This window comes from Mercurialis annua, linkage group LG1-X (assembly GCF_937616625.2).
Source record: "Mercurialis annua linkage group LG1-X, ddMerAnnu1.2, whole genome shotgun sequence".
In the NCBI taxonomy this organism is placed as follows: Eukaryota; Viridiplantae; Streptophyta; class Magnoliopsida; order Malpighiales; family Euphorbiaceae; genus Mercurialis; species Mercurialis annua.
The window spans coordinates 57,182,643-57,204,237 of NC_065570.1; the positions used below are offsets into that span (position 1 = coordinate 57,182,643).

Below are 21,595 nucleotides of genomic sequence, written 5' to 3' on the forward strand. Positions count from 1 at the left end.
TGTAAAATTAAAATAATTTTTTTAAAATTTTAATATTTAAAAACTTTTTCAAATAGTACTTGAATCATAAAATAAGAATTAATATGTAAAAATTAAATTATTTATTGCTCGATTTAAAAAAATATTTATTTGTTTAATAATAGAAAAATTATCAAAGGATATTTTTATCTTTTAATTAAAAATCAATTTTGTACTTCCCGGAGAGTAAAACTCAAAACAAGCAATATTTATCCCGGTAGTGGTTACGGTAAGACTGCTTTGAAAAGAAAAAAAACTCCTTGCTTCATTCTTTTTTGTATAAGTTGGCTTAGGGAAATGTAATTGCTATAAAACGAACCAAGCGAGGCCTCATATTAAATATATATTAAAAGCATCCTCTATATTTTTAGGCATTGCTATTAAAGTAAATTAACAAATTACCAAATGTATAAAATAATTGTATAGTTTTTGTTTTGAGACTCTTTTAGTATTAAGCAACATATATTAACCAAATTTATTAACGTTTTCTCAGAGAAAAGCATATTATATATAATTATGTTTTCTTTAGTAAGTGTAATATCTGAATATCAAATTCATATATAGATATCAAAGTATCCTCAAAATTTTTTCAAGCCATTGCCATCTTTTTTGGTCCACGTTGGTATCAAGGTAAATTAATAAATTGCCAAAAAAACAATTGTAGTGTTTGTTTTGAACATGATAATGAACCAAATTTAATCAATAATTTAATTTAAAAAGATAAAAATTTACTTAAATTAAGAATTGAATTAGAATTATCATAATATTAGGAGTATTAACGTGTCCCCACGCCTCCCACCCATCCGTACTCTTATATATAATATATAAATGAAGAATCAAACCCTATATAATTTTTGAAAAGAACCGAAACAATCGGTTAGGAATCGGAACCTGCAGTTGCAGTTCCACCAAATGAGAAACTGCCCCGAAAGTGGTTTCCCTCTGATTTTTGGTTTGAGAACGGCTCCAAATTTGACAAATTGTGCGACTTTAACCGGTCTGATTCATGGCCAAACAGGTCTGCGGCCCAGTCTAGATGAAAAAGGGACAATGAGACCAACGTATTTCCGATACATCCAGAAAAAGACCGAGTACAAACTTATTGAAGCACTAAAAAATAGCACAAGAGAATAGACGGTGGAAATCACGAGCTAATCCAGAAGTAGAAGGGACCCAGTCACCCAGCCAACACAAATAAAAAGGTTTGGTGTCCACCATCCATCAAAATCTAGAAAAAACTAATGTTTGATTGGCCTGTGCTATTATTATGGGAGGGTTTAAGATTTGATATCAATTACTAAAAACTTTGATCTGTTTACATTTAATTTAAGCTTCAGCACCACGAGATATGTATAGGACAGTTAACTTTGAATTAACCATTTTTTTTTTTTATTTCAAGCAAATTTCGCTTTAGTCACCCAACTAAAGTCATTACCGACTTCATCCTTACTGTTTGACTAAAATTAAAACTTGCACATTGCTAAGAAACTACAGAAATTTAAACAGCTTGCTATGGATAATAACTTGCTGGAATCTGTCCATGACGAGGACCAGAATATTATGACCATGCTCCCCCAAAAACATTTTCAGGTTTTGTAAATTCTCAATTCAATTGAGCTAACTACATAATTGACCTCTAATGAAATACAGAACTACAACCTTTAATCAATTTATGAAACTCGGACAACCTTTTAAAACAAAGATAATTTAAACTACTAATCATCTATAGCTATGTAATGCAAAATTGTTATACAGGTGTGAAGTTTGCCTAAAAATTGGCCAAGAATGAAAGCTTTCAACATCTTTGGTATTCATTCAAAACTCTAACCTGGTCTGTCAACGGCTTGATTTATGATGTCGCTCCTTTCTATAGCGAGACTGATCAGGATCAAATCCACCTTCTGTTGCTCCATAAACAGCCCAAGAAGGTGTAGCAGCCATGTAATCCTTGCTATTGAATGGTTTTCCAGAAGCAACCTGAATTTTCATGAGATAAAAATATGTTACTGTTAGCTGCGTACTATTACCGTGAAAGACGCATTGAGAAAAGATATTGTAGCTGTTACCGACCAGATTATGAAACTTTTCATAGTCTATCCATGTGAACCATTGGCCATCAACTTTGAATTTCTCAGTTTTTGCTAAGAGGACGCAGCATGAATGGACATGCTCACAAGCAACCTCATATTCCCCTTTACTTTTAAGAGATAAAGCCTCTGAAAAAGCTTTGACGTCAGCATGCCACGGCACATTCTCCATTGTCAACTTTGATGTAGCAGACCTATAGAGAGAAAAGGATTTTCCATCAACCTACTCACTAATTGACAACAAAATTTTAATGGCAAAATTAACTTACGTTCCACAGTATGTAACGCCTTTAATTTCAATGAAATCAGGTTGTCCAATGCTAAAGAGGTTAAAATAAGCATCTACTTCCTCAGTATTCCATCCTTTCACCAGTGTCAATCGATACACAGTTCGCTGCTGTTTATCCCTAAGAGCTGTCAAGGAGTCCTGGCAGCATTTTTCAGAATAAGTTAACAAAACAAACCTCCCCTCAGAAAAAACAAATTAAAAATGCAAGCACAAATTTATTCCTAAGATTTATAAGAAAGAAAATATGATCAGGATCCATGAGTGGATGATTCGTAAAGGGCTTTTATACCAAATAAAACCCAGAAACTGAAAGTTTCAAAAACCTCTCACTCAGGCAAAATGAGGCTAGCCTGAGCCTATGAAGTACCAAGGGAACATTTTGCCCTTGAAGAAAAAAATGTAAAGGATAAAAGAGAGATTTTTCATCAGTCCATGTTGGATAAAAGGTTAAAAGACCAATTAAGATAATAGACCACCCAAGGATGTGCAATGGCAATAACACTCACAATAAAGCGCTCCCAGAAGTCCCCAAATAATGGCCGATCAATTGCCTTCAAGCTCTCCTTTGTTGCAGCATCAACACTGACATATAACTGCACTTATCAAAATAAATGATAGATTCAGTAAAATGTTGCGAATCCAGAATCATCTTCATCAAAATCTTAAGTGATTGCCTTTAGACCTGGGTAATAGGCTTTAGCATTTTGATCTTTTCTGGGAACTGAGCATTTGTCACTAGAAAAGTTGATATCCTTCTTTTGTGCAACTCATTCACAAGTGTATTAATTTCAGGATACATGATAGGTTCACCAACAAGTGACAAAGCACAATGCCTTGGAGACAACCCTTCATTCAGTCGCTCCAGTGTAACACCTGCAGCAACAGAACTCGGAAGTCATGTAGTGGGCATGCCATTATTGACAATTAAATACCATGAAAGAAATAAAACAACATGAATCATGCCAATATTATTAGAAAAGGAAACTACAAAAGATAGATGATCCACTTCTAAGTTACAGAAAAACTATTCAAATGAAGAAATGATTTTTTCAAAAGTTATGTGACAAGTTTCAAGATGGATATTATATACATGCATGACTAATTAAAATTTAGAGAACATACAGTATATATGGTAGAATGAGTTGTATGTCACATAACCAAAGCAAGTATGATAAGATGGTAACTTTGAGTTTTTAACTTAGTAAGTTGAAATCAATTAAAATTATATGTAAGCTAAACTAGAAACTGCATTTCTAATCAAACTCAGGTCCCAATATGAGGAGTCTCTTAGATTGATATGTTTGGACTCATTGAAAGTCATATGGATGTCTTATACTGAGACTATCTGAAGTATATATTTTTTGCATGATAGTAAACCTAGGATCAATTTCATAACCCCCAAGGACCATATACACCAGAAATATTAACAAAGGAAGTACCAGGAACCCCTTTCATTTGTTTAATCATCTTCATATGCTGATCAATGGCAGAGTTCACAATTTCTAGAGGGTCATCCATCTTCCACTGCCAGCTCTTTCCTACAGGATTTGTATGATGCCTCCAACAAAACACACATTTATTGGCACAAGCCAAACTAGGTGTTGCTTCCATGCACCTGTTTTAATCTAGACACTTCAGATTTCAAGACAAGCAAATGACCAATACCAAGCAGATGATCTATTAAGTGACAATTACCTGTGACTTTCAATTCCATAAAATGAGTGCTTGTAGCAACCTCCTCTACCTCTAAGTTGGGATTTGGTCCATCTACAAATTTTAACGCCACTATGTGAACCAATAATCTTATACCCCTGCAAAATCCAATTGATGATAGCTATACAATGTAAACATATAGAGCGTATAGAAGTCCGATTGCCATGGAAATGGAAGCAATAATAGCCATAAATACCTGCTTTTCCAAGCTGGCTCTGATAACAGGAGTCACCATTTCTTTTGGGCCATTTAACTTCCCATTAGCTTCACTAACTACTTTACTAGACGCCCTCCTTGAAGGCGCTTTACCTGCAATATCCTCAAGATCAACAATTCCTGACTCCACCTCACCATTCTCCTCATCATCATAATCACTTTCAAAATCAACAACATCATCCTCGTTATCACTCTCACAGCCAATAAACCCATTCTCCAAACTCCCTCCTTTCAGAACTTTAACTACATTTCCACTCCACTCATCAAAAACCGCATCCAGCTCACCTCCATCCACATCACCCTCCCCAATTGCAACAATCTCTTTAGCTCCCAATGCCTTCAATCGCCCAGAAAAATCTTTCGCGACAGCGTTAAAATTGTCGCCATAAGCTCGACTCCCAACACCAAAAACTGCAAATTTACAATTAGAAAGCAACAAAGAACCAACTCTAAAATCTTCAGCACTCTCCGCAAGCCAATTCGCTAAAAAATCACCATTCAAAGGCGGTTTCCCGTCTTCCCACGTAGAAGCGACAATTATCACTAAATTCTCTTTGCAAAGGTCTTCAGGTTCATAGCCTTTGGCATCAATTAGGTCAAATGAAACATCATTTAACTCAAACAAAATATGTAGGCGTTGCGCTAGGGTTTTAGAGGTTCCTGTTTGTGAAATAAATAAGAGCTTACCTTTATTATGCGTGTTAGAAGAAGTAACGACGTTAGTATTAGCGTTAGGGTTTAAGGAGGTTTTGAGTTTGAGGCGTTTGAGACGGCGTGATTTGTAGAAGCAGTAGAGAGTGGAGGCGGAGAGGAGAGCGAGGAGAGCTAAGCGAGCGCGGTAAGATGATAGAAACATGTTTAGGATCGTGGTGTAATTTAGCTGATTCACTTCATTGTTGAAGCTTTCTATTGAGAAGGAAGAAGAAGAAGAGACATGGGCTTTGCAATTTTATTGTGGTGGGAACTGAGCAGCCCAATGGGTTTTATGGGCCTATATCTTCAAAAAGTAAGGTTACGGCCCATATTACCTTGCTGTGATACAAAAACGACATAAAATCCTAACGTTTAAACGTCTTAACAAATTTTAAATATGTTGCTCCCTGACTTTTCTTGTCATTGGACTATTGGTTCCTCTCTGCAACTAAATTATCTGATAGACCAATTAAATTTCAAATTAGGTTTCTATTTTAAAAGAAGAAGAAAAACATAATACACAGTTTTAGTACAAACTTTTACATCGACTAAAGAGAAAGTCTTACCTAAACCCGGTGTATGAAAAATTCATGGACCCATTCAATAAGGTGTTAGAAAAATGAAAAAAAAGAAAAAATAATGAGAAGAGAGAGAAAATTATGTTAGATTTTTCTAACACCTCATTGGGTAGGTGCATGGAAAATTCATGGAACAGGTCTAGGTAAGAATTTCCCTCGACTAAATATGTAGTTGTGAAAGTAGGGATGTGCATTCCATTCGAATTGAACCTAACAAAAATAGAAAACTCAGAATAAATGCGAACCAATTTTACAAGGATTTTTAATATTTCAAACCAAACCGAACTAAATCAAATAAGGCAATATGATTGATTTTTTGATTCAGTTCAAATTTTCAAATGGATTTGTACCAATCTGAGCTGAGTTTGTTGTTTTATTTCCAACTTCAAACATAATTAATAAAAAAAAATGTATCAACTGAACTTGACCAATTTTTTGATTAAGTAAAAAAGTAGGACATGAAAGTGAGTGAATTTATTACTCCCTCCGGTCCATAATATTTGTCGCATTTGAGAAATTTTTTTTGTCCATAATATTTGTCATGTTATAATATCAAGAGAGCATTAATTACTATTTTTCCATGTTTGCCCCCCATTAATTTATTGAAAGAATACAACAAACAAATGAAAATGATAGTAATAAATGTAATCAAGTTTCAATGTAGGGTTAATTTAGTAAAAGTGTTTATAAATTAAGACATATTAATTATTTTCTTAGTTCTTGTGTTAAAGACAAATGCGACAAATATTATGGACCGGAGGGAGTACCTAAAGAGAAAAAGTGGAGAGATGAGCTAAAATGATGGATATGTTACAAACCAACAGCTGAAAACAAGGTAAGTATCCAGTTAGTTGGGGGTTTAAGATCACCTACATAGCTCAAAAAATGAAGAATCCATATATTTTGCCGCTAGGAAGGCAGCTTAAGTAAAAAAGGAAAAAAAAAAAAGCTTAACCTTCGCTTCCTACTTCCATTTTGAAGTGATATCAATCATAATAAAAACAAAACTTGATATATACAGAGATTCAAGGTCGCCACATGGTTTTCTGTGCACATAATATACCCTCTTTATCTTGAGCATAAGTCATACGAATATCCCAATGCAAACTCTTCAGTATTCCCTCTACTGATTCCAATATCTCTACCTTTTCACGTATAATTGCCCAGCCACCAGGCCTTAATATCCTGTCCATTTCCACTATAATTGACACTGCCTGCTTGCACCTGCACAACATGTTTCTATGAGCAAACACCAAATTTGAAGATATGAACAGAGCTTGAGGTAATTGTAATGAAGGGAGTAGGTAAAATGTGATATTAACCTGTTCTTAAGCCGCGAAAATAGATGATCAGCATGCAAAAGATCATATGATCTCGGGTATGTGCCGAAGGATTCACACCAATCGTGGTAGACGCCAGCCAGTCCACGTTCGTATATGATAGGAAGTGTGTCTGGTGCATGGACAGGGACAACATTCATCACCCAAACCTTCTGTTGCGAAAGAGCAGCAGCAAACCTGATTTCCGCGTCAAGACTACACTTTTAGTATGTTTATATGAAAGTTGACTATATAAACAAGCAATGCAACATTGAACAAGAAAATGAAATTCTTCAAATATTTTGTTTGCATACCCTCCATTGATGGATTTCATGTCCATAACATTACGGATATTTGACCAGTCAATACCAATTCCGGACAGATAAGACTTTTCAACTATAGCTCTCCAGTGGTTAGTGTCCGCTATCAACTTGTCTTTATTGTTCATCCAGTCCGGATAAGTTTCCAGCCTCTTTGGCCATTCCTCAGGCCACTCTGTCCCCTGCTGTTCAATAGATGATGGAATTGTGTGCAAACAAGTCTTCATAGGAACGTACCTAATGAATGAGAAAGTTTCAATTATCAAATACATGGGCATCAGAATTAGAAGTGGCAATTAGCAAAGCAAACATCAGCAAAATGGAGCTGCTTATATAACAAAATTATAGAGTACTGAAAATGCTCATCTTAATGGAATTTGTGTCTGCTCCAATCTTTAATTGCTTTGGTCAATGATAAAGAAAATATATGTTGGTGGTTTGAAAAATCTATCAATAGCCAGTCAGGATCATTAGACTAGAAAAAAAAGGCATTAATTAGGTTGAAAAGACTCAACTTCTGCATAAGTGCCACTAAGTTTTTAAAGACCTTCAATTCAAATGAGAAACTAAATTAATAGCTGTGACCAGAGATGAGGTTGCTAAAGTGATTTATTTTAGATACATAAAATAATACTTATAAGCCGACTTCGATGGGGATTTGGCTTTGGTCGCATAAACCATGGAGAAAGAAGGACGAGGGAGTCTTATACTCATAATAATATGTGCAAATATAAGCTTAAAATGCATCTGTAATTTTGAAGCAATTGATGATCTTAGATTAAGGCAAAAAAAAAAAAGATGAATCAAGGTTTAAAGTGAAGAAACTCAGCATAGTTGTTGACTGCCATTTTTATGCCAAAACAAGATGATGTATGTGTAAGACGAGATTGCCTAGGCTTACCAGGCTGCATCGGGATTTTCGTTTTCCTTGCACAGAGGTGGGTTTTTCTTTCTTCTCAACTGATATATGTCATTTGACTCAGGCTTCTGGTATATTTTAACACCCACTTCACTAATTTCATCAGTTTTATGAGCTAATATATTCCAACAGATAGATGCTGTCAAGGTGATCATGGCTGGAAAGCAAACAAGTATTAGGGTAAATATGGGAGAAAAGTTTTCTTCAATTACGAACAGGAAAAAAAGGAGCACACAAAAATAATACAGGGGACAGCTAAATTGCATACAAGTAATTGATCGCTTTATATTTAGTAGTGTCTAGCATATGATTATTAGTATGTTAGCACACACCAAAGAATTCTTTTTGAGAAAGTAAACTATGCATGCGTCAAAATAATTTCGATAAAGCTTGCAAGAGCATTCTTAAGCAAATTATAGTTTGACTACATTGTTGACATATAGCTAGTATCAGATACAACTCGATAAAGATAATAGAGATGGCCTACTAGCCATTTTAAATGCAACAAGGCCAGTCTACAATCTACAGACCATAGGCTACTTGAGCCAGCTCATCCATCATAAGAGGCTTATAAGTTAGCAAATTAATGAGCTAAAGAATGTATAGAAGGCATAATTGCCAAACTTTCCTGAGAGTTATTTGCACTGCAGGATTCACAAAAAATAGGGGATCAAAGGAAATATAGACAAACCTTCTTCTTCTTCAATGTTGTCGTGTTTAGTTGACAGAATAAAGTAACCACCCGGCCTTAAAATTCTGTTCATCTCTAGAAGAAGCTTACCGCCTAAAAACGCAGTTGAGAAGTTCATAAGATAAAATCCCAACAGGACATAATCAGGACTCCAACATCGCAAGAAAGAAAAGAAAATTGAATAAATGACGAACCATGGGAATGCCAAGGAATACTGCACTCGCCACAGTGAATAGCATCAAAAGCACCACTTGGGAAAGGAAGCCTTCTAGTTCCAAAAGGGCTGACAATTGCTGGAAACCCCCGCTCCAGAGCGACTTGTGCTAGATCAACCAGGTCGTCCTTCAAGCCCAGTGATAATGTTAACACATCCTTATCAAGGAGAGAATCCCCAAATTTTGAATCTGTACACCCAATGTCCAATACTACACGTATATTCTTTCCCCATTCAATGTCTGGTACCATCTATTAACCGACACCGATAAAAGGTTTTAGATGTGTTCATCTTTTTATCAGCTTTTATAATATCATTGTTATACGGGATGAATAAAGAAATGCTAACGGCAATGCTTAGCTGAAATGTTATTGCAAAAATGGAATAAGTGCAAACATATGCTAAGCAAAGAGTTTCTGATTTAAATGTTCATACAATTGCAAGTTAAAGAAGTATACAAATAAATCCAACTTAAGATGAGATATAAAGAGAACTCGCCTCTTCAATGGATTCAAGATAATGCTGAACTCCACCCTTGAATTCGGATTGATTTGCGGGAAACGTAAGATAATCCCCTGACTGGACTAACCAACTATGCTTCTTAATAAATGAATCAAGTTTTGGATGAGCAACATTTTTATACAATATCTGCAAACAAATAACAGAACATAGCTATATCAAAACATCAAGCACACCTCACTATTCCACATACTCAAAATTTATGGCATAAACATACTAGACTTCCGGTGTATGAACTTTATACCTTCGATTTTCTCTCAGGCCAGGGCTTGGGAGAGTCATAACCATCACGAGGGAGCGGAACAAGACATGTTGGAGATGTTCTGGGGCAACTTCTTTCAGTATGCCTATAACTTTGCAGCCTTCCACTGCTACTCTCAATGTCAATACAAGGAATGTATTTGTGCTTACTTCTTGTGCTACATAATCTCCAATTATAATGTGCTTTTGGATCAAACAGAGGACCTTTAAATTTTCTTTTTTTCTTCCCTGTATTAAGTGACTCCCCACTCTCATCATCTTCCACCATCTTCACCAGATCTTCTTGATCCATAGTTTCAGTCAAACCGACATCTTCTCCTTCCGCGTCACCATTTCCTTCAATTTGACCATCAGTAGCCTCTTCTCTACCATCAACTACAACTTCTCCCTCCTCTTCTTTTTCCGATTCGTCACTCTCAGACTCCTCTTGAACATCATTATCACCATCTTTTGCCACCCCATTAGGCTTGTTCCTAATACCATCTTTACCCTTCTTCCTTTTCTCATTTAATGCTTCTTTACTTTCCTTTTGCAAAGACTTATGCTCATTGACAGACAAAGAAACAGAAGTATTTATACTTTTCTCATCTGTACTTAATTCTAAACCGGGTTCAGTTTTCACCTTGTGATCTTCATGCTTTTCTGGTTCATCCGCTTTAGACAGGGTCTTTGAATTGCTGCTTGCCCTATTGCCCGAAGCAGCTACCGGTTCAGCAATGTCATCAAAGCTTTCTCGTTGAGTAGTAACAGAAGAGGAAGAATAAGAGAAGAAAGACCAAACAAATATAAAGCACAAACCCATTACTGCTACTGCCGTCATCTTTGCACAAAACCCATATGGGCGTTTGGCGTGGCGAACAAGCCTAGCTATAGCCATCTCTAAAACCTAGATTAAAGCAAGTAACGAACAAAGAAGTATACTATATTTTCTTTAATCTATCAAGAAAATGCAATGAACAGAAACAAATCCCGCCAAAAATAGAGAGAGGAGGATTTATGTAAGAAGTGTAGTGGATTTAGATCCGAATCTGGATAAGTCATAAATAAAATGTTAGATTAAAGAGGAAAAAAAGTTGACTACCCTTGTAGACTAAGCAAAGCAAATTTGAAGTAAGTGTAGTGTAAAAATGAGTAAATACAGCCAATGATGATGTCCTTTTTCCTATAAGCTTGGAATTCCAGTACAGGGAACAACACACCAGCAATTCTCAAAAAAAATCGATTTAGGATCAAATAATTGTGGGTAGCAAATTTGGAGTTGTTAAAGTTTTTTCTTTTATTTTTGTCTTTTGGTGCTTTTGAAATGCAGATTTTATAATGCGTAAAGACCAGATAGCGTTGTTAGCGGAAAAGACTGAATACCTGTGCTTGCTACTGACTGCCTAATTGATCCATCATGTGGATCCTAACATATACCAATCAACATTTCACATACCCAACAATTCCTGCGCCTCAATTTGGCATTTAACTTATTGATTTTGTAAAAAAATTATATTATTTTTAAAACTCCAAAATTACCTCTGTAAGAAACTGAAATTTGTAGTTTTTCTTCCTAAAATTCAATTGCCAAAAGCATATTCTGAATTTTAAAAATTATATATAATAAACTAATCCGAAAAAAGTGCGATAAAGGTGAATCGTTGATGTTTCAGTGATTTTGTTATCTGTAATGAAACTATCAATTGCAGAACTACTTAAGTTCGGATTCGTCCCCATCTAAATCGAAGCTGAGTCGGGTAGCAAGGAACAAAACATTCTTGTAACTGTAATTATTTTAAGATAAAGTTAATTAATATCTGCCAGGCATTACCGTCTAGATGAATTCTTATGTATTGTTTCCTCCACGTAGCAACCAAATCTATGTAATTACAGTCGATTAGTAGCTTCCCGAGCTCGTTCCTATCTATGTCCTTCGATTTTGATCTATGTTAAATGTTCATAGTAATGAATTCAGAAACTTGGTTTGTAGTTGCTGGTGAGCCGGCCAAGGAAGTGCTGGTTGAGATGGAAAGAGTTGGCGTGGGACCTGTGGATAACGTGGATGGTGTTCCGGTGCCAGCAATAGATGTGCCGGCAATAGAGGTGCCATACACCAAAGGATGTGATGTTGAGTTGGAAGGTTTTTCTTGAGATGCATTCATGTTAATCCTGATCCTGCATTATGAAACACAAATCATCATTTTGGGTAGACAATGACATGCACGATTATACGATACCCACATATAAATTACACTGATCAATACAAAGTTAAGCAGGTTTGGAACTGATATAAACAAGTTTGTGTCATAAATGGGTCAATTCATTTACGACGCAATTAATTTCATGTTGAAACAAATAAAACATGCCTAACCCGTGTAAACATGATCAAATATGAATAAATATTATTATGTAAAATTATTATGCTATTTATAATAGATATTAATAAATTAATTTGTGTTATATTAAATAAATTCATAAATTATTCAAATAATTAAATAGATTTATAAGTCACTGTAAATAAATTGATCCAATAATACATTTAATTCAACGAGTTTATGTGTGTTGCCGTGTAACTCGTGTTACAAGAGGTTCGGGTTTGACTTTGATTATCAAACACGATTATTAATTGGGTCATGTTCATGTATAGACTAATGATTCTTCGAGTCTAGATAAACACAATATAGATGACTCGGAAAAAAATGATAGGTCTATTTTCGGTGTGCTGCCAGATATTCCGACATCTTACTGCAGCAAATTAAGGAACCGATAGCAGAGGTTACATAAGAGAATGAATGCAGGAGGTATTAGGATTGAACGAATACTAACCGGTTGTGAATATTGACATACTCATCAGTTTCATCCAATATTTCCTCCTGACAAGACAAAAAATTACAGACAACGATCAGCAAGAATAGAAAAATCAAAAATCACAACAACAAAAATCCAATGTAAACTGGAAAGCAGTTTTAGCTACTTATGTACAGTATACAGTGTTACAACAAGCAACACTGTATAAAATTTAGTTTAAGCATAATGAATTATAGCATCATCCTGGAAAACTAAACTAGAAGCACCACCGAGCCCATAACCAGAAAGTCCAAAACCTATCAAAGATGGTATTGTATCATGAAAAGGTCACAGTCACATCATTGCTGCAAGAAAGGTTTCAACAGGATCGATAAATATGCAGATATAATCTTTACCTGAAGAAGTTCTTCAATCACATCCTCCATAGTAATTACACCAACTACTTCTTCATTGGAAGGGAACTGAGGAATTGGGGAATTCTCAACGTCCAGAATGCAATATGAACACCCTTTATGCCGTTTCTTAAAGGAAGGAGTTGGCGGTGGACTCTTTTTTCTCTTTTGACCTTCATCATTCTTTTCATAAGCAGTCTGAGGATCATGGGACTTGAAACCAGCACTTACTTTTTCAGCAGCAGCAGCGGGCCCAACTGCGCTATCATCTGGTAATAACCAACTAAAAGATAGTATCAGCAATGACAAATCACAAATCGTACAAAAAAAAAGAGCTGGGATATGCTAGATTCATGTTATAGTATTGATTACAGAATCATAAGTAAGCAATGAAGAGACATTAGTTGTATTACCAGTGAGAAAAATGTAAGTTCAAGATGATAAAATGCACGAGGAAGTTAAACTTTATCCATATTACAAAGAGATTTTTAATGATTCAGCAGTGAGGAATGCAGTCACATAAGCACGAAATGAGATAAGGTCAGGAGATTACCAACAGCAACAAATTATTTCTTACAATTTTGGATATGCAGAAGTCATTTGAGAGTTAGCAAACCATGAAGTTAGGCATAATTTCAACTCTAAACTACAGTTGAAACTCCATTAATTAATACTCGATTATTTAATAATCTCTCTTGGATAATATTTTTGGTCGGCCTCGACTCAGGGATAACGTGCCAAATTAATAATTCGATAAAATTATAAGATAATACATTTTTGATTACTTATATAGACCCCAGGTAAAATATAAATTATTAATTCTATATATATTACATAAGACATGAATGATTAAAAAAGACTCCATTGTCATGCAAAGGAACTAATTGCACCTTGGGTTTACTTTGACAACAGCAATATAAAAATACATTGAACAATGAAGCATAATAAATAAAGTGGAAGATTGAAGGGTGCTTTGTAAATTGGGTACTTCATTTAAAAAATAATTACTTGATCATAAATTTATCTATACTAATATAGTATTAAGTAACTATATAAATTGATACTAATCATTAATTTATCGGTTAATTAATATCTCGCTTAATTAATAGATTTTGGTGGTTCCAAGGGCATTAATTGATAGAGTTTTAACTGTATATGACAAAATGGTGATCGCGTAAAAAGCATTTACAGCTTTTCTGTTATCTTATCTTATCTTACATTCTCACCTTTCTTAGATGATATCTCTTTGCCCCTCTGCTTCCTGCAACTATCCTTGAATTCGAACTGCTGACGACTTTTATCTCTATTTGATGTCTCTGTTTTTGCATTTAAATCTTTATATACAACTGCAAGGTGACTGTGGCCCTTCTGAAATTCATTTAGAATATCATATAAAGGCATGTCTTCTGAAACCCTACAGAACAAATGCAAGAGACCGAAAAGAGTAAGGAAACCCCTTGCTAGTAGCACAGGACAACTAAAAACACATTCAAACAATTGGCTTCAAGCTACAACCATATTTCATATCATATGTTATGTCTCACTTGTAGCACAGATTCTTTTATTATTATTAAGAAATAGAAATTAGAAGAAAAATTATAACAGGCCTACCGAGGTATTTTCCGTACGATCATTTTTCTTAGTGGAACAGCATCTTCTGGATCAACTGTTAAGAGATTTTTAATCTGAAGAAAAAAAGGTGTCAATTATAGCTAGTAAACCAAAGCTACAATTTATGTTAGTGTTTCTGATGTGCTTAACCTCAAAAAGACAAAAATAAGTGACAAAAGATGTAAAAGGTTTGAATTTAAATTGAATCACTTAAGTTCAATACACTCTGCTCTTTGTTAGGTTGCAAATATCATAATCTTATCTTATTTTATTGCTGTCTTAAGTTTAGATCAAAACTGGAATCATAACCTCGGAACATCATTGTTAGTTGTTGTTTGTGTAAAGTAAACTAAGGTCAGCACAGAAGTTATTATGTAACCTGTGCTTCTACAGCTAGTACAGCAGCTAGCGGCATCACTAGCATAAATGCAAATGGCACTAAAAGAACCTAAATCAATAAGATCAACACTGATGAACTTAAAAAATGTCCTATGATAAAACGTGGTAAAAAGATAAGTTCTGTCCTACCATTCTATGTGATTCGCAGGAGAAGCAATTATGAGATGGCGAAAACACGGAAAACAAAGTAAATCCACAAAGAGAATATAAGATTACCAGAATAAGTCCAATAATATTATTTGGGTTTCCTGCATAAACTGGGACTCTACTATGACCCATAGTCATTATTGAATTCAATGTGTCCCTATATTGCACAAATAGAGAAACATGGCAGGGTTAACAACACTAGTATAATTAAAAGATTAAATGTAATTAACAAGTTCACAAACCCACAAATTAAGAGTTGCATCCAGATCAAGAGCAAATGCCTTCGATATGGGAGTCATGGCATCTTTTGCTGTCTTTTCGGTCAACTCAAGTGCCCCAGCAATTATAGTAGTCTCATCATGCGTCAAATCTCCTCCTTTCCCTGCCTATATGATGGAAAAATATATGCACTAGTTCAGCAGAAAAACAATTAAGCTCTTGGACTGCCATTTGTGAGGGCTTGCTAGAGTATGGAACATATTCCCTAGGGTGGATAGCCGCTTAACATCACCCGCTACTACATATTTCAAACTTGAAAACTTGGAAGTAGCTCAAGTTAAATTTAATACCTCATTGCCATGAAAATTAACAAATGTTTTAAGCTCTGCTCTTCGCAAGAGGGCAGCATGTCCCTTGCCCAGCATCCAATCCAGGAACTGCACCAGACATGGCATTTAATATCCCATAAAATATAAATGCAAGAGAACTAAAAATGAAAGAGGCAACCAAGTTACCCAGCTGACCACACCTTGCTAATTGGATAAGAAATCGGGAAGAACAGTATAAGAAGAGCACGGACAAATGGGGCCATTGTCGCTCCAACTTTCAAACCATAACGAGTACATACTGCTTGTGGCAATATCTGATCAACATAGCATAAACAAGCAAATAAATATAATATACGGTACAAAATTATTAATTTGACCATATATTGCCCTCGGTATCTAACAAATGAAGTTTACCTCTCCAAACATTAGTATAAGAGTGACAGATATCAGAATAGCAGCCCAAGGAGGCACAATCTTGTCCAAGAATATAGGAAGGGTCTAAATGAGAAAAAACAAATAATTGGTCCAAACAATTCAGAGAAACAATTAACAGTAAGTAGCAGTTAAAACAGTGTTTAATTAAGTTGAAAACAAAACACTTGTTACCTCCATGGCTAAAGAATTGCCTATCAAAAGAGTACATAGGAGAAGGTGCTGATTCTTTACAACTGGCAATATTTTTGCTGCCCACAGAAAATCTCAAATCGCTTTAAAGTAAAAACAGCAAAAATCCATTCATACCCATAAACTTCAAAATTTTGCTTTTGCATAATCCAATAGTAAAAAAGTAAGTAACCAGCTAATCTGATATTGCTAACGAAAAGAAATGGATAATTCAGAATGTTTCCCATGAAACCAAAAGAATAGAAGCAATTCTTAAAAAAATGATGATGATGACTATGATAAGAAACACACAAAGAATGAAAATAAATGAAATGAAAATAATGGAAATCAGAAACTGAATTGCAGGAGATAAAAATAGAAAGAGTACAGGCATAGATACGATCTTGAGGACGGCCAGCTTTATTAAGAACTTCAAGGTCTACTAAACCTAAAGACATGAGACCAAGCGTTAAACCAGCCATGAGGCCAGCAAATGTGACCAGCCCTGCTATTACCACCAAAAACACCCAGAATTCTGTCCCACAGCATCCCACGTCACCGTCACCCGCCATCTACCTCTCACTCTAAAAATACCAATCAAATCAAATTGAATTGGAACCTGAAATTGTTAAATCTGCCTTGGGAGCTTCGTTTCTCTTTTTCTGACTGTGTGTGTTCTTTATTGTGTACCTAACGAAATGACGCAATAATATCCATAACGGAACTGTCAAAAATCAAAATAGTTGGATTGGTCCCACTTTATCATCTGCAAAATTCTCTTTGCTGTCTCTGATACTCTGTTTTTCAATTCCAATACCGAATCTCCTCCTTCTATTCCACCGATCCTAATTCTATTGATAAACAAATTAAAAATAATAATAAAATATTTATGTCTTCTACTCGATCTGCCAAACTAAATTATATGGAGAATATAGAGATTCTTTATGATAATGAAGAGCATGTAATGATGTGAATTAATTTGAGTGAGATCTGATGTCAAGACATCCTGCGAATTTTCGCTCAACTTTTCCTTTTATCTTATTTGGGTAATAATGAAGCGTAACATGTGTATTTAGCTGTTAGCCATTGGCGAGTGGTGAACCCATTGGTTTGGCGGCGGATAGGGACGTTTCTGTAAACTATAGAAACCACTATTTTAAACCCAACTAGGATAAGGAATACGAATATACTCCTCTTTTATATAGGTCTAACTGCTAATAAAACATGCTCTTTTTATTCATGTTGATTGAAAATTTAATATTTTTTTGAGATAATTACTTTTTTTTTTCCAAACATATAATTTCATAGGTTAATGTCATAATAATTCACCAACTTTATACGTTTTCTCATTTTAATCACGAAATTTAAATTTTCTCATTTTCATGCATGAACTACCACTTTTTCTCAAATTCATGCACGATACTGAGGTGTCACAGCCCCATTGGTGTAATTCGCTGAGGTGGAGGTCATTATACACCAATGAATGAGTGTCACCTCAACACCGTGCATGAATTTGAGAAAAAATGGTAGCTCGTGCATGAAAATGAGAAAATTTAAACTGCGTGATTAAAATGAGAAAACGTGTAAAATTCGTGATTTTTTTTTACATTAACCCTAATTTCATTAATAGATGAAAATTCGACTACAAGAATCTCAGTTCTAACCACAATAAACGGGTCAGAAATTATAGAATATTAGGGTTACTCGACAATAACTGTGTCACCCAAAAAACAACTCCACAAAAACTAGATCTAAAAATAAACCTAAATAAAGTGGGCACAATTTACGAATATAAAATTACAACAAAAATAATAAAAACTTCAAATCTATAACAAATATAAGGATATATTATTTAAGCCGTAAAAATTAATTTGTAAACTAATCTTCCAAAGGAGATGCTAGAAATTCCGAATTTCAACGACGCACCTATTCTGGCCGATTTCTATACGAAAAATCACCAAGTGATCTTGGAACGCGAAATATCGGAGTAGAAAACCTTGCATAACTCTCTATAAAAAGGAAAAAGCCCATAAAGGGTAGAAATCAAAAAAGGCAAAAAATATTATAATGACTAATAATATACAACAAAACCACCATTTATTTAAGGCCTAATTACTTAAAAAAATCCCACCTTGCAACATTTTTTCGTTTATACCCCGACCTAGGAAAAAATTCATTTGTACCCTTTTTTTGATTTTTCGTTTTCAACTGTACCCCAAAATTTATTTTTTTGACAATTTAATTAATTAAAGGATGCAACTATTAAACACAATTAAATAGAAGGATTATATTATACTTTTTTCTATTTGAAAAATTCAAAAAAATCCTTAAACTTTAAAAATATTCAAATAAATCCTAAAAATTAATAATTTTAAAATTTTTTATTTAAAAAATTCTGACCCAATATTTTACTCTTTCGATTTATGGATCCGATAAAAAATCCGATAAAAATATTTTTTTAAATTTTTTTTTTTATTTTCCGGATTTCAGGCGAGGAGGTCCTCCTCCTCGCCTGAAAAAAGGAGCTGCTGCTCCTCTTCTCAGGGAGGAGCAGCAGCTCCTCGGAACTGTTGCTCCTTAGATGAGGAGCAGATCTGCTTCTCGGAAAAACAAGGAGCAACTGCTCCTCGTTTTTTCGACGAGTAGTGATGTGCTACTCGTCGGAAAAACGAGGAGCAGTTGCTCCTCGCCTGAAGCGAGGAGCAACAGCTCCTCGCCTGGAGCTGCTGCTCCTCCCTGAGAAGAGGAGCAACATCTCCTCTTCTCATCCTCCTCCTCTTCGCCTGAGATCCGGGAAAAAAATTAAAAAAATTAGCGTAAATTGTTTTTTTTAAGTAAAAGGCATTTATTTTTACGTTTTTTAATTTGAAAAAGTTATTGATAATTAATATAAAATAAATTATTATTATAAGGTTAATTTTTCAAAGAAGAATGTATTTTTGTATTATTAATAACATTAAAATCTAATTAGAATATAGGTTAAAAAATGAAGGACTATTTTATATGTTTTTCTAAATGAAAAAAGTTTAATTTAATACTTTGGGGTACAGTTGAAAACGAAAAATCAAAAAAAGAGTACAAATGAATTTTTTTTCTAGGTTAGGGTATAAACGAAAAAATATTATAAGGTGAGTTTTTTTTTAAGTAATTAAGCCTTTATTTAAAGTAAAAGTAGAGAAAATGGAGGATAGGGAGGTGATTTTGACCAAAAATTAGCCAAAATCACCTCCTAATTAAGATAGACGGCGCTGGACTAGGGTTTGCTAAGGGAGATGTTGGAGAGATTTGTTTGGAAGTAGAACTACAAAAAAAAAATTAATCAAAATCAAAATACAATTTAGATAATTACTTTTAATATATGAGATTTGATATATTTCACTAGTTAGATTTTCACATTTAAAAATTACACTGAAGCACCTCTCATTTTTATAATAGTATACTAGAACACTCCTCTGAAGGCGGCGGGTGGGTACCGGTTAGGGGGTTGGATGGTGTTTTTGGGTTTACTTTGATTAAATTTAATTGGCTTTGATTGAATTTGGTTTTATATTTTTGATGATTAATGATTTTTGGAGGTATTTTAGTCGTTTTTGTGCAAAAGGGTTTAGTGATAAAAGGCCCTAAAATAAAGTGTAATGGTTGATTATTGGGCTTTTTATATAAAATACTGATTTTAGCAGCCCATTTACTTTTATACAGGACAAGTTAAATCTTTACTTTACCTACCTTATTTTCTTACTTTGATAACTTGTACTTCAAATTTCTTTCTTTTATACGATTTTTCTTATTTCTCTCAATTATTCTTCTTCTCCACGATTTCTTTTAACTTGTGAAAGAAAATTTTCACGATTTCTGCTCCTTCGATTCCGCCGTTCCGCCTTCTCCGTTCCGCCGTTTTGCCTTCGCCGTTCCACCTCCTCTGTTCCGCCGTTCTGCCTTCGCCGTTCCGCCTTTGTCTCGCCGCGTCATCTTTCTTTTATCTTTTTAATTTTAGATCTGAAATTTTTTGTTCTTTTTTTTTTATTTTCAGATCTGTAATTTGTTTATCTTTTACTGTTGATTCACCATTAAACATGTATAAAGAGTATCTTTAAATAATCTAATACTTATTTCATGTTATATAGAATAATTTTGTGATTTTATATAATAAAATTCTGTTATTTCTGCATTTTTTTGTGTTTTGTTGTATTTCTGCGTTTTTCTATTCTGCAGAATGATTTGTTGATGATGATTGATTGCTGAATTATTGTAATGTTACAGTGTTGTTGATTTTATGTTGACTTTATGTTGATATTATGTTGATATCTACTGATTTTTTTTATTTTAACATTGACAAATAAGATAATATTGTCTGTGAAATAAACTTTCGTTAGATGAAATGAAACTGTATCATAACCGTCTTTGTCGAAATTTAGTTAGGTATGAGAGGTGGAACGCAAAACAGTTATACAAGTGATTTTGAAGAAACTGTGCAGCTGCAAAGAGAATTGAGGAAAAAAAATATTTTTAAATAGATTTCTTTAATTTGTGAACTGTTGTGTTGGTGTATATTTAATATATTTTTATTTTTATATGTAAGAATTATTTTATTTTTTCATTTGAATTATTGTTGTTGTTTTTTCATATTATTTTGATTACTTACTATGCTAATATCTTTATCTGATTTATTTATTTTAAACATTTTTTTACCTTTGTTGTTCTTTAGTAGAATTACTACTATCATATTAACAAATTATCAACATAATGTCAACATGATATCAACAATTAATGCTAATTTAGTTGTAAAATGAGAACATGGATTGATTTAAGCAAAAAACAATCAACATATTATCAAAAACATGTCAACATGTCATCAATACAGCAATTTAACACTAACTTTACTTTTCTTTTAATGATTGAAAAATCAACATGTTATCAACAGTATATCAACAACATGTCAACATAAAATTGAAAATCAAAAAAAGTAGAAATACTTATCAACATAATGTCAACAATTAATCAACAACGAATCAACAATTAATGCTAATTTAGTCAAGATGTTTTTAAAATGAGAATATTGATTGATTTAAGTCAAAAACGATCAACATATTATCAAAAACATATCAATAGTTCATTAATACATCAATTTAAGACTAACTTTATTTTTCTTTCAATGATTGAAAAATCAACATGTTATCAACAGTATATCAACAACATGTCAACATAAAATTGAAAATCAAAAAAAGTTGAAATACATATCAACATAATGTCAACAATAAATCAACAACGAAT

At 33.9% G+C, this 21,595-nt stretch overlaps 3 protein-coding genes across 5 annotated transcripts; all 3 read right to left on the reverse strand.

The window, feature by feature from the left end:
- Window positions 1–838: 838 nt before the first annotated feature.
- Window positions 839–5,250, reverse strand: LOC126664335 (S-adenosyl-L-methionine-dependent tRNA 4-demethylwyosine synthase). Of its 2 annotated transcripts, XM_050356686.2 has the most exons (9): window positions 4,304–5,250; window positions 4,090–4,205; window positions 3,834–4,009; window positions 3,077–3,267; window positions 2,901–2,987; window positions 2,375–2,532; window positions 2,089–2,299; window positions 1,847–1,995; window positions 839–1,050 (listed from the first exon to the last, which is right to left on the reverse strand). In XM_050356686.2, the coding sequence occupies exons 1-8, from the start codon at window positions 5,177–5,179 to the stop codon at window positions 1,855–1,857; spliced, it is 1,956 nt and encodes a 651-aa protein (XP_050212643.1). In that variant the 5' UTR covers window positions 5,180–5,250; the 3' UTR covers window positions 839–1,050; window positions 1,847–1,854. The 2 variants fall into 2 exon arrangements, with proteins under 2 accessions (XP_050212643.1, XP_050212642.1); XM_050356685.2 differs by lacking the exon at window positions 839–1,050 and having other exon boundaries at window positions 1,543–1,995.
- A 1,133-nt stretch (window positions 5,251–6,383) lies between these two features.
- On the reverse strand, window positions 6,384–11,478 carry LOC126664333 (probable methyltransferase PMT28). The gene is made up of 8 exons (XM_050356681.2): window positions 9,821–11,478; window positions 9,556–9,705; window positions 9,038–9,308; window positions 8,844–8,936; window positions 8,135–8,309; window positions 7,228–7,470; window positions 6,917–7,111; window positions 6,384–6,818 (listed from the first exon to the last, which is right to left on the reverse strand). The coding sequence occupies exons 1-8, from the start codon at window positions 10,712–10,714 to the stop codon at window positions 6,620–6,622; spliced, it is 2,220 nt and encodes a 739-aa protein (XP_050212638.1). The 5' UTR covers window positions 10,715–11,478; the 3' UTR covers window positions 6,384–6,619.
- Window positions 11,479–11,574: 96 nt separating this feature from the next.
- Window positions 11,575–17,416, reverse strand: LOC126664336 (DUF21 domain-containing protein At1g47330). Of its 2 annotated transcripts, XM_050356687.2 has the most exons (12): window positions 16,713–17,403; window positions 16,328–16,404; window positions 16,136–16,219; window positions 15,922–16,035; window positions 15,743–15,829; window positions 15,420–15,559; window positions 15,243–15,330; window positions 14,628–14,701; window positions 14,243–14,430; window positions 13,020–13,285; window positions 12,643–12,689; window positions 11,575–11,991 (listed from the first exon to the last, which is right to left on the reverse strand). In XM_050356687.2, the coding sequence occupies exons 1-12, from the start codon at window positions 16,894–16,896 to the stop codon at window positions 11,766–11,768; spliced, it is 1,575 nt and encodes a 524-aa protein (XP_050212644.1). In that variant the 5' UTR covers window positions 16,897–17,403; the 3' UTR covers window positions 11,575–11,765. The 2 variants fall into 2 exon arrangements, with proteins under 2 accessions (XP_050212644.1, XP_050212645.1); XM_050356688.2 differs by lacking the exons at window positions 11,575–11,991; window positions 12,643–12,689 and having other exon boundaries at window positions 13,101–13,299; window positions 16,713–17,416.
- Between the last annotated feature and the right edge of the window lie 4,179 nt (window positions 17,417–21,595).

Bases quoted from the DNA above. Each gene is read 5' to 3' on its own strand.
- LOC126664333 (XM_050356681.2), bottom strand. From the start codon at position 10,714: ATGGCTATAGCTAGGCTTGTTCGCCACGCCAAACGCCCATATGGGTTT. The intron at 8,310-8,843 runs GTTTGTCTATAT...TTTGCTTTCCAG, and splicing joins CAACATTGAAGAAGAAGAAG to CCATGATCACCTTGACAGCA. The intron at 6,819-6,916 runs GTTAATATCACA...CATGTTGTGCAG, and splicing joins TTTTCGCGGCTTAAGAACAG to GTGCAAGCAGGCAGTGTCAA.
- LOC126664335 (XM_050356686.2), bottom strand. From the start codon at position 5,179: ATGTTTCTATCATCTTACCGCGCTCGCTTAGCTCTCCTCGCTCTCCTC. The intron at 2,988-3,076 runs GTCTAAAGGCAA...TGATAAGTGCAG, and splicing joins TGCTAAAGCCTATTACCCAG to TTATATGTCAGTGTTGATGC. The intron at 1,996-2,088 runs GTCGGTAACAGC...ATGAAAATTCAG, and splicing joins ATGAAAAGTTTCATAATCTG to GTTGCTTCTGGAAAACCATT.
- LOC126664336 (XM_050356687.2), bottom strand. From the start codon at position 16,896: ATGGCGGGTGACGGTGACGTGGGATGCTGTGGGACAGAATTCTGGGTG. The intron at 16,405-16,712 runs GTACTCTTTCTA...TTCTGTGGGCAG, and splicing joins TCAAGATCGTATCTATGCCT to CAAAAATATTGCCAGTTGTA. The intron at 14,431-14,627 runs GTAGGCCTGTTA...TTTGTTCTGTAG, and splicing joins ATCGTACGGAAAATACCTCG to GGTTTCAGAAGACATGCCTT.